Consider the following 12,034-nt stretch of genomic DNA (forward strand, 5'->3'; position numbering starts at 1 on the left):
TATTTATCAAATACATCAAAGTTTAAAGATGTTATACACATTAGAATTTTTTTAAGTGAAAATTTCACCATTATTTCGATTAAAAACGCATTTGAAAATAATATTTATTTCACATCGACCAATTACAATCTTAATTCTTTTACTTTTCTTTAATGAACATCTTGTAATAAACAATAATTTATTATACAGTTTTATAAATAATGAAATATTTACTGTACTTTATTGCAGTATAGGATTCTGCCGACGATGCAAGTCATAATTCAAAAAACAACATTTTGATTTGAAACAAACTCAGATATTATTTTGTTTTTGTTTCTTCCGCCTATCACCAATCGAACTTTTAACAATATGGCTTAGTGTCGGTCGTGGTCAAACAAAAGTCTCCTCTCGCAGAACTTTTATCTGCCTTGATGCCCATTATAGGACACTCAGAACACAGCGAGTTGTCGCATAGCTGAGATGCATGTGTAGAGGTATAGTGACATGCGCCATCTATACTCAGTGCAAAGTATTCCATCGATCGTCCGTGGCTGCATCCGAGTAGAAAACATCCCGGTTGGCTAAGACCACCATTAGGCCAGAAATCGATGTCGCCAGACTGAAAAAAAAGAAGCTTATCCATCAGTTTCAAAAAGACAGAGTCGTCGTGTCGAGGCTCACGTTAAGAGAACGATTTCGTTGTGTGTAATAGATTAAACTTCTACCAATAAGTTATAACCGATATTTACTTGAACTGTTTCAAACCGTAGAATTCCATCTAAATGCATGTAATGCCTCTACACGAGGCACAGTGTATTTTACCCATACGAAAAATCATTCCGTACGGACCGTACCGTGCATGCACGGATCACTGACAGTAACGCAATCAACCAATCAGCAGTTGGAAAATCGTTAACCCAATGACGTCATCGCTGCATTCTCATTGATAAAATTCAAAATCGTTCAAAAACACGAGTTTTTAATTGCAGATATTTAATTTTTGTAATCATGAATGTCAATGCCTAACTCAAATTAACATTGTGTATTATCGTAGCGTTGAATGCGCTGAAGCTTGTGAGGCGGATCCTTCGCAAATTTGGCGGATCTTTTGTCTTATGTGCCATTAAAAATCCATCTTTCGCATGGCCGCTCTGTGTGTGTGTGTGTGTCTGGGAACAGGGTCAGCTGTGCACGCATGGATTCTATTAAAGGGCATTTCGTGATCCACAGCCTCATCCCCCACTTTTCTCAAAAAAAGTTGAGATTTTTATATCACTGGAAACCTCTGGCTACATAATGTTTATGTACAAAATATTTCTTGCAGATTAATTCGTTTTGCAAAGATATCGTGAAATTTGAATTTCGTTCTGGTGCACCAGAACGAAATTACAACGCATTGTCTATGGAGCAGTGTAATACACATAATCATGCATAACTCGCAAACGCAAAATCGGAATCAACTGAAATTTTGGGAATAGGCTTTTTTCGTGGATATGTACTGAAAAATGTCATAAAAAGAGGATGCTAGGATCACGAAATACTCCTTTAATAGCGACCTGCATGCATAAACACTAGTACTGCTGACTGAGTGTACCAATCGTAGCAGGGTGTAAACTATAAAACAAAGTCAATGTTTAATATCAAATACGTTATGGGGTAAATATAAGCATTTGAATAATTTAACAATTATTTGAACCTGAAAAATAAATGAACATGAAAGTTCATGAGTGATTTTTCAACATATTTGACTGTTGGATAAATATGGGTGCTGCAGCTTTGGAGCTAAGGCAATATGGCGCATTACTTTGAAGTTGGTAATGGGTAAATTACACTGTGCGAGTATTATGACGAAAGGCAGACACCCTCAAAAACATTGCAATAGATTGGTCGCATAAATACAGACTTGAAATTTAGTATGGAATATGTCTTCGCAAAGTGCCAAGACTAGTTAGGAAGGGGTATGCATAAACCGCACGGGCTAAATATTATTTGGGGTGCGTCGGGAGGAGATGGTGTAATATAATTGTTTGATAGGAATGTGCTTTCCATGAGTTTGCATTATAGTGTTCATAATGTAGTCCATTTGCCTAAAATGGCGGATTTAAGGTGGCCCTATCGGCTAATGCAAAAATTTAGATTCTCTTTCAATTTAAATATGTTAAAGCTCTTAACTTGTAGATTACAAAACTGAAAATTTTGTTTCAATCGGACATTCGGTTCTCGAGATATGGCCTGTCAAAATGGCGCGAAACTAACAAATTGGCAACAACTTTCTTTTTATTTTCTATATTTTTGACAAGTCCAGTTGCCAGATAATTTTCAAATTATATATGCATGAATTATGCAAAGTAAAGTTTTCAGATACAATTAAAAGAGCTATGGTACTGAGGCTTGGTACATGGGTAGTACAAACAAGGTGCTACAAAATTACGGTTGCGTTTGGCAAATTTCAATTTGCATAATTAATTAGTGCCACTAATTAGAAAAGTTGATTAAGGCCCTAATTAATTATGCAAATGGAAATTTGCCAAACGCGACCGTAGGTTTGTTGCATTTCATGTGTACTACCCATGTACCAAGTTTCAGTGCCATACCTCTTCTAATTGTATCTGAAAACTTTACTTTGCATAATCCATATATATATTAAAAATTACCTGCCAACCCTGCATGCCGAAAATAAAGAAAATAAAAAGAAAGTTGTTGCCAATTTGTTGGTTTCGCGCCATTTTGACAGGCCATATCTTATCTTCGGACCTTATGCAACATTGTTCTGTTATTATCAATTTTATTGTTGTTTGAGGTGATATTTCCTAAACTTCGTCAGCAATAATTGGTACTCGTCAGAGCTGAAATGCACTTGCAATGTACCAGTTGTTTTTGAAAATGGAAGGAGCTTAAATTAAAGTTCTTAAACTTGGTACGTATTCAGTAAGTTTTAATGTCCCTCACTGGAGTAAAATATTGTAAACTTTCGGTACAAAAACAACTGCGCGGATTTCTAGTTGTCCAATGAAATCACGCTGTTTATTTGTGTACAGTACGTTTACACTTGTCTCGAGGGAGGCCATTCAAACTTTCTGAGTACGTTCAACGTTTAAGAGCCATTTTTTTTTCAAAAGCTTCTCCCACATTCAAATCTGGTATATTACAAGCGAATTTCAGTTCTGATCAACACTTATTGGTATTTAGGTTCAGTACTTATAGACTAAGTTCATTCCACTATTAAATTAATCAGTAGTCCTTTTTAATTTTTGAAGTAGCCAAACCTCCTCCTTGGACAGAGTCACAACGGGTATATTTCTTAAAAAGAGTATATCTTCAAAAGTTGTAAGCCGATTGAAATCATTAGAGAATGAATTTGGAGAAAACCTTCTGATAATTACAAACACTCGTTGAGCAGCAAGACCTTCCCTCTAAGCTTTTAATCCGATAAGCTGATTATTTATTTGTTTTCATGAATTGGAAGACATTCTTTGATGTATTACTGAGCTCAATCATCTGAAATTACTGGAGCGTGAGTCACCCAGGCTGGTGGCTCAGCATAGTATTTTATTAACAGGTTTTCTCCAAATTCATTTCCAAATGTATTTGTTTCGGTTTATTAAAGCTAACGATTTAAGGTTTTTGATCAACTATTCAAAAATAGTAGAACAAAAGGGCGCAACGAGGTTCTGTTTTGGGGACACCTTGTATGACAGTGGATATACGAGCGTAATTGACTATTCCAGTTCAAATCCATACACCTCCTATGGGAGACATGACCTTAATCTTCTACACAGGGAATGTGAATTGTAAATGGGATTCATTTGAAATCTACACCCACTGTATGGAAGATAAGGTCATGTCTTCCCCAGGGGGTGTAAGGATTTCAACTGGAATAGCCCAATACCTTTTCATTTGTTCCGAATTTCTCAATATCAGTGTGAACAACATCAACTAATGTGGCATCGGTTTCGTCCAATCTACACACCCTGTCTTTTCCTTCGAAGTTCGGTTTGGCTGGATCCAATCCTGCAAAATTAGGGACAATGTCAAATATTACGTATGTGCGATTCATCTGTTTGCTAAAATAATGTTACACGAGGCTCTAGCATTAGAGAACAGGGATCAGATGGCAGAGAGCCAGATGGCAGTATGTCAATTAATTAACGGTGAATCATAAAAATCTATCAAAAATACTACCCCTTCCCGAATGAATGACCATATTCAAAATTGGTTGATCTTATGGCAAATATAGAATATGCATTCGAAGTAGAATTTTTTTTGCGCATTATGACACCTCATTTGTTGCAATGGCCCCAATATCGATGTCGCATGGTACATTTAGATTATAGAAACTCAAGATTTGAAAGTTGTCTCATTACAAGATGGGCTAAATTGTAAGTGAGGCAGGATTAGAAAAAAGCTTACAAGCGAGGTTATGATATATCAGGAGTTATTTCCTGTTCTCTTAACCACAGGGCTGGTGGGCTACAATAGCTCTTCAAGACACAGGGTATGTAAGGGATAAACTATGCATATGAGATTTGGGTGCAAGCGCCATTAATATTCACTGCGGGAACAAAAGTACCCATGTGTGAAATGTGGGGAAAGATCGGCAGAAGGTAGGTAGGGAGGTAAATATTTCTAAATGGAAAGTTAAACTATAAAGTATCATACTATGTCGTAAGCATTATAAGAATGTCACTGACATGACTAAAGGACAATGTTTTTCAAAGAAACTAATTAAATATCGTTATCTTAAAAAATAAATACTCTTAACAAGATAACATACCTGATATGCGGCCTATTTTTCCGGACAAATGCCCAGAGGCGAGACCAGCTGTCTGTGCTCCCAGGCTATGGCCAATCAAATGGATATCATTGTATTGTAAATTAACTTCGCTGTGCATTTGCTCTAGTATTAGCTGCAACTGTTTGGCCACTATTCGAGTATTTTGACTTGCTTGACGATAGATTGTCCAGAATTTAATGATGTCTACTAAACCAAGGTCGGCTCCAGCTGCCCAGTCCACCATTATTACGTTATAGTTGCCCTAAAATGAAATGAAAATATGGCGATTTAAAGGCACAGAATGAAACAACCAATGTAGAAATGAGATTATAAACTGAGTAGCAAATACTAGTACGGTAAGCAAAGGTAAAGGTAAAGGAGACGATCCTGTATAAACAGTGATCGGAGTGCCCATCTCTCTTTCATTGGCGATTGGGCCAGACTCCTCGATGTAATGTTGCTATAGGGGGATCGCTACACCTCATCTACAGCGAGTCTGTTACCTTCCCAGCATTTTAAGAATGCCGGTACTCATTTAAACACCTGGGTGGAGAGGAGTAATCGAGATACAGTGCCTTACTCAAGGGCACAACACGATGGCGTCGCCGGGGCTCGAACCCGCAACCTTCCGATTATGAGTCAGTGCCCGTTCCGCTAGGCCACCGTGCTCTAATACTAAAGTAAGGATGTAAGCTTGTATGACATTATATTGGCATGTATTCTTAAACACTTGAGAATGTTATTGCTATCTTATTGGTTCTTACATGTGTGATATGACACGATATCACACGCTTAAGTGCGTGCGTATCGACGCGATAATCGTGCGCGCTATTTGAACCAATCGGAGGTGCATAACAACAACGGGCCTGATCGATTCTAAGCCCTAGGTAATTCTTTGTAAAATGTAGGATTTAATTTGATTCAAATTTTGTATACTTATGATTAATATATTTATTGTAAATTGAAGTGTTTAAGAATGAGAATAAAGCTACGGTTGTTAGCCGTCTAGGAGATTAAAAAAAACATTTATCTTAAACAGATGTTTCTCTGCGGACTTACTTACCTTACTTAAAAGGGCATTCTTGATATCCCAAACCCCAACACTATCTGCTGAATTAATGAACCTATGTATAACAAACTTGGTCTCCAGGTAGGGATCATACCCTGCGCCAAGTAAGGCATCTCTAGTCACGGTATGTGGTATTTCTACACCCGAGGTTTGCCCGGCAGATGTAAAAAGCAAGAATTTGGTTTCGATTTTGTCGGGTGACTGTGGTAAAAGACTGGTCCCATCTTCTCCGCACTCTGGACGGTTGGGAAAACACCCTAGGTCAGGGAAACACACGCATGGAATGCCTGGGAAATAAATGTGAAAGTAAGTAAGTAATTACTGTACTTTTCCTTTTAATCTGTTTACTGCATGTGCATGTCTATGCATCGTTATTTAAAAGACTCCACATTGAATACCTACTCTTTAATGTTATCAATACCTGCACTTACTTAATCATCATAATCAATCATAGTCATTTATTTTCCATCATAAAAACACAACAATATAACAAATAAACACAGGAAAAAAACAGATGGGGGAGGTGCATCTGAAAGCAATAATGCCTGAAGATGGATGCACCCCCTATACATATACTAAGTTACAAATAAACACACATCCAAATTCTACAAACCTCACATCTCACACACAGCACTCAAGTCGAAAGCATGAAGGGTAAGTCCATATGATATCAAGGAGGTCCCCACCTGACCCCCTCAGATTTGCTTTATATTTTAGTCATATGTTGTACCTGTAAAAATATTAAAACCTGCAAATTTGAGGTCTGTAGCTCTTACGGATTTTCTGTGGCAGCCATTTAAAGTTGGAGTATGGGGGTCTAAATTTGGATTCAAAAGTTGCCCTTTAAATAAATGTCATCTTTGGGAGTCTGTGACTTCTTTACAAAATAAGAGAGAGGTCTGAAACCTTGTATACACACTAACTGCATGCCCAATTTGTCAAAAAGTAAAAAAAAAATCTGTAATTGCGCGTTGTGTCACGGGGTCATTAAATATGCAAGAAAAAATGTAATGTTTTGTAAACTGGCAAGTTTAGCCCTCCTAAATTCACATTTTTGTCAGATTAATTATTTTTTGTTGTCACTGATGCTAAATATAGGATAAATACAATACATATCCAAAAAATTGAGGTCACAACTCATTCACATTTCGAACAGCGCCCTCACGAAGATGAAATTTATTGCAAATTCAACATTTTCAGGGGTCCAAAGTCGATGTGGTCCACCTTCAAAATTTATAAAACATTTTTTTTTATATGACTACTAGTCTTAAATTACAACTTTGCAAAGTCCCAGTAATTGTCTAGGTTGACTTCATATAAAACGACAAGCCCAAAGTTGACCATTTTCTTATGATTGCATGTACTGCAAATGTGCCGAATTTGGAAGGGTTAAAGTCAAATTGGCCCCAATATTGAAAATTAAATGGAAATTAAAGTAAATAGGGCCAATAACTACGCATCTAGTCATTTATTTTCAATATTGTGGCCATTTTGACTTTTAAACCTTCCGAATTCGGCACATTTGCAGTACATACAATCATAAGACAATGGTCAACTTTGGGCTTGTCGTTTTATATGAAGTCAACCTATAAAATTACTGGGATATAGCAAAGTTGTACTTTAAGACTAGTAGTCATATAAAAGTGATGTTTTATGAATTTTGAAGGTTGACCACATTGACTTTGGGCCCCTGAAAATGTTGAATTTGCAACTTAAATTTCATCTTTGCGAGGGCGCTGTTCGAAATGTAAATAAATTGTCACCTCTATGTCTTGGATATGCATTGTATTTGTCCTATATATCGCATCAGTGACAATTATTCTGATTAACAAATGTGAATTTAGGGGCTAAAACATTAATGTTTTGTATACTGGCAAGTTTTAGCCCCTAAATTCACATGTGCCGAATTCGGAAGGTTTAAAAGTCAAAATGGCCACAATATTGAAAATAAATGACTAGATGCGTAGTTATTGGCCCTATTTACTTTAATTTCCATTTTATTTTCAATATTGGGGCCAATTTGACTTTAAGCCTTCCAAATTCGGCACCTTTGCAGTACATGCAATCATATGAAAATGGTCAACTTTGGGCTTGTCGTTTTATATGAAGTCAACCTAGACAATTACTGAGACTTTGCAAAGTTGTAATATAAGACTAGTAGTCATATAAAAAAATGTTTTATAAATTTTGAAGGTGGACCACATCGACTTTGGACCCCCTGAAAATGTTGAATTTGCAATAAATTTCATCTTCGTGAGGGCGCTGTTCGAAATGTAAATGAGTTGTGACCTCAATTGTTTGGATATGTATTGTATTTATCCTATATTTAGCATCAGTGACAACAAAAATAATTAATCTGACAAAAATGTGAATTTAGAGGGGCTAAACTTGCCAGTTTACAAAACATTACATTTTTCTTGCATATTTAATGACCCCGTGACACAACGCGCAATTACAGATTTTTTTTTTTTTACTTTTTGACAAATTGTCATTCTAGTTTTTGTTTATACAGGTTTCAGACCTCTCTCTCTCTCTTTGTAAAGAAGTCACAGACTCCCAAAGATGACATTTATTTAAAGGGCAACTTTTGAGTCCAAATTTAGACCCCATACTTCAACTTTAAATGGCTGCCACAGAAAATCCGTAAGAGCTACAGACCTCAAATTTGCAGGTTTTTAATATTTTTACAGGTACAACATATGACTAAAATATAAAGCAAATCTGAGGGGGTCAGGTGGGGACCTCCTTGATATCATATGGACTTACCCTGAAGTAGATACATTATAATTACATAAATCGATTTTCACATATAAGCAAATACATAAACGTGTAGATACATCAGAACATATTTTGACATAATACCTAATCTAAGAAGACAATAAAGATTTTAGATTAATGTCATAACTAAAACGGAAATAATGAGAATCAGCATTTTTGTTTTAAAAAAAAGTTTCAAGCTTACATCAAGTGACTTACCATCGCAGTATTCGTATGCATCTGTACCTGTGTTGATACCTGAAATACGTAAAACAATAATTCAAGTATTAGTTGCAACACCTCAACAACTCATTTATCTAAAAACAAGGTATACACGTCCACTTCAACACCTGCAACAGAATGTCGTTTTTTTTAGTTTTGTTTAAAACTGAAAAGTCGAGATTACAGTTAATTAATATAAGAAAACACAAATGTTTTCATAATTATTTGCTCAATAAATGAATACTTACCTATCTGTAAAATGATACAGATTGTTATTACTCTTTCTAAAATTCCCATGTTTGAACTACAATGATCATAACGTTGTGCTTTCTCTTTATCTGTCTCTCACTTTATAATACCGGATTTTTATCACTTGTTATCGGTATCGACTTCTGTCGTGGTTTCGTGTCATCAGTTCTATGGTGTTTTTGATTGGTCGAGGTCAAGTCACACCAATGCCTTTTTCTGCTTCGTAGCATTTGAGTTAGGATCTAGTTTTCCTATATCAGTGGAACCAATGCGTTATGGCATCCTTACACCTCAAAGGATAAAACTAGAATTGGTTCAAATTTTGTATATGCCCCTATACTTCCCATGAGGGGTCGAAGGTCGTAATGGGGCCAAAAGTTCCATATATTATGCTGTAATATAACTCAAATTGTTCCTCTTATTGCTAGGAATAAAAAAGTCAATTGTCATATTGCACAAGTGTGCTTATTTATGGCGCAGGATTGCGCTGCTGTGGTCTTCACAAGAGTACGCCATCTACTTCTATCAAAAGCCAAACGTGTTGCACCATACATTCCGTGTGATGAAGATGTTGATGCACGTCCCCTTCCACGATGGCCTTCCACAGCTCCCTGAAGAATCTGCTTCTCAACTCAACCACCCTTTCTTACAATGTGGCCAAAGTAGCGCAATTTCCTCTCAATGATGGACTTTCTGATGTTTAAGTGTGTGCCAATCTTATTCAGTACCCAGATATTTGTCTTCTTGTCTTTCCAAGATACTCCCAACAGCCTCCCAATATTCAGGTCAGATGTCAAATATCTCATGCACAGAAGCCAAATTTTCAAAATACACCGATTCAATCGAAATTTATCTTAAATTACTCCTCTCGGCAAACCAAATATAATTCATTTGAGAGGTTTATAACCTCAGAACCGGAATAAATTATGGGTCAAATGTCATGCTTGTACAGATATTCTATTGGACTTTGACTGCATGAACTCTGAATGGGGACATGACAATACAAAATGCACTTAAATTGTGAATGAAATATTATGTTTGAGATTTCTTATGTTAATAATGTTAATAAGGGGAGTAATCTTAGACCAATTTCGATGAAATCGGACCATTTGTTAATTTTTGACATCTGCGTATGACATTTTTGACATTTGACCTATTCGAGCTATTTGACCGTATAACTCCTGAATTAAGCACCGTAGATAAATATGACAATTTGATTTTTTATTCCGTGTGATAAGAGAAACAATTTCAGATATATTACAGCATGATGGGACTATTTTTAAGTTTTGCCCCCACTGTGACCATCGACCCCTCGTGGAACCACAAGGGCATAGAAAAAATGGAACCAATCAATTTGTTATCATTTCAGGTTTAAAGATGCCCAAAAATATTGGTTCCACTAATGTAGGAAAATCCCAATAAATAGCATCAGGACTATGCGCTGATAATTCTAGAGCATTATAAATTACATTCACAAAATACATCATGCACCTGTAGGTCATCCAGTATGGGCCCCAGGGCCCCGAATGTTACGGGTATCATTAAAACTAGCTCTAAAACTACAAAGGACCACCCCCCCATATTTGGACCGCATACACTTAATGGCCTTTTCCCACTGGGTGTGACTTTTGCCAAGTTTGGTCCAGATATCCAAGATCAGGAGTTCCCGTGGGCCCAAATGTCAAAACAAAGGGCCAACCATTTTGAGCGTCTTTCATGAGTACATGAGCTCCAAAGGTCAAATATTATAGGCCCTATATTTTAACATTTGGGACCCTCTGTCCCAGGCCCTCAAATGTAAAAACAAAGTAATTTAAAGCAAATAATTATGGGTTACATGGCACAATTGTTAACACAAAGGGCTAACCAATAAAGCCGCTTCCGGGCACCGTGTTGCAACACGTTGGTGTGCTGATAGCGTATGAGTATGAAATATTGGTATGGGTAATAACCCAGCAAACACAAAACGTTTTCGACATCATTCGCAAAAGGTTATAAAAGGTTGTCAGAAAACGTTTAAATGTCGGGTTATATAAAGGGTAAATTAATGGTATAAAACGTTTTCATAACATTAAATAACATTTGTTGGTAATTTACTGCACAGCAAACACAAATGTTTTACAGAAAACATTGAAATGTCGGGTTATATAAAGGGTATGAAAACGTTTTAATTGCAATTCTGGGTAAAAACCACATGTGCCTGCTAACGGTCAAAAAATTTTTATTGCATGAGGTGAAAGGGCTTTGGTAGTAGGTTACAAAAAGTCACATCAAAAATTCCTCCGGAGCTTGTTGCCATAGCAACGGCAGTTTTTATGATTTTCGTGATTTTTGCTTATTTTGGGATGAAAATAAGGGAAAATATGTACTTTTCTGAATTGCTCCTGACTTTAAATGTGAGGTCACATTAAAAAAGTAACCTTACCACCATAAAGTATTGTCTTTGTGCTTTCCCCAGATGCAAAAAATATTTCAATAATATTTCCCCATGTGCAATTTTAGGGCTGGGCAACATTGCCAATTTAGCACTTTTGAAAAAATGCAATTTTTACCCTATCTTTGAAGTCTAAAAACTAATTTTGCTTGAGCACCCAGAATTATTTCCTCTTTGTTGGTACTTGGGCAGACATTGCCCCTTCCAAATTTGGTAACAAATCTCTGGGGCTATTTGACCTGTAAAGCCAGTGTTGCCAGAAAGTTTGATAATTTTCAAAAATGCATTTTTCAAAATAATGCATTTTCTACATATTACTCATGTAACCTTTAATACCACCAACTTAATTGAAATATTTGCACACTTTGCATACATGATTAGACACATACTGCAACGGAAGCAACACTTTGAGGCTGGGTTCAAGTCCTGTCCTGCAAAAACCGGTATTGCCCGAAAATCATATTTTATTAATCCAAATTTCCAATTTGTGCATTTTACAATTATTTATTCAATTAATTTTATAGTATCAATGTTAGTTGAATATAATGTG

The 12,034-nt window shown here is 36.3% G+C and overlaps 1 protein-coding gene across 1 annotated transcript; it reads right to left on the minus strand.

The window, feature by feature from the left end:
• Positions 1–108: 108 nt before the first annotated feature.
• LOC140165235 (pancreatic lipase-related protein 2-like) lies at positions 109–8,890 on the minus strand. Its single transcript, XM_072188628.1, has 5 exons — positions 8,799–8,890; positions 5,817–6,109; positions 4,754–5,015; positions 3,869–3,990; positions 109–598 (listed from the first exon to the last, which is right to left on the minus strand). Exons 3-5 carry the CDS (start codon positions 4,995–4,997, stop codon positions 341–343), a joined length of 624 nt encoding a protein of 207 aa, XP_072044729.1. The 5' UTR covers positions 4,998–5,015; positions 5,817–6,109; positions 8,799–8,890; the 3' UTR covers positions 109–340.
• Between the last annotated feature and the right edge of the window lie 3,144 nt (positions 8,891–12,034).

Source organism: Amphiura filiformis, chromosome 1, assembly GCF_039555335.1.
Source record: "Amphiura filiformis chromosome 1, Afil_fr2py, whole genome shotgun sequence".
Lineage (NCBI taxonomy): Eukaryota > Metazoa > Echinodermata > Ophiuroidea > Amphilepidida > Amphiuridae > Amphiura > Amphiura filiformis.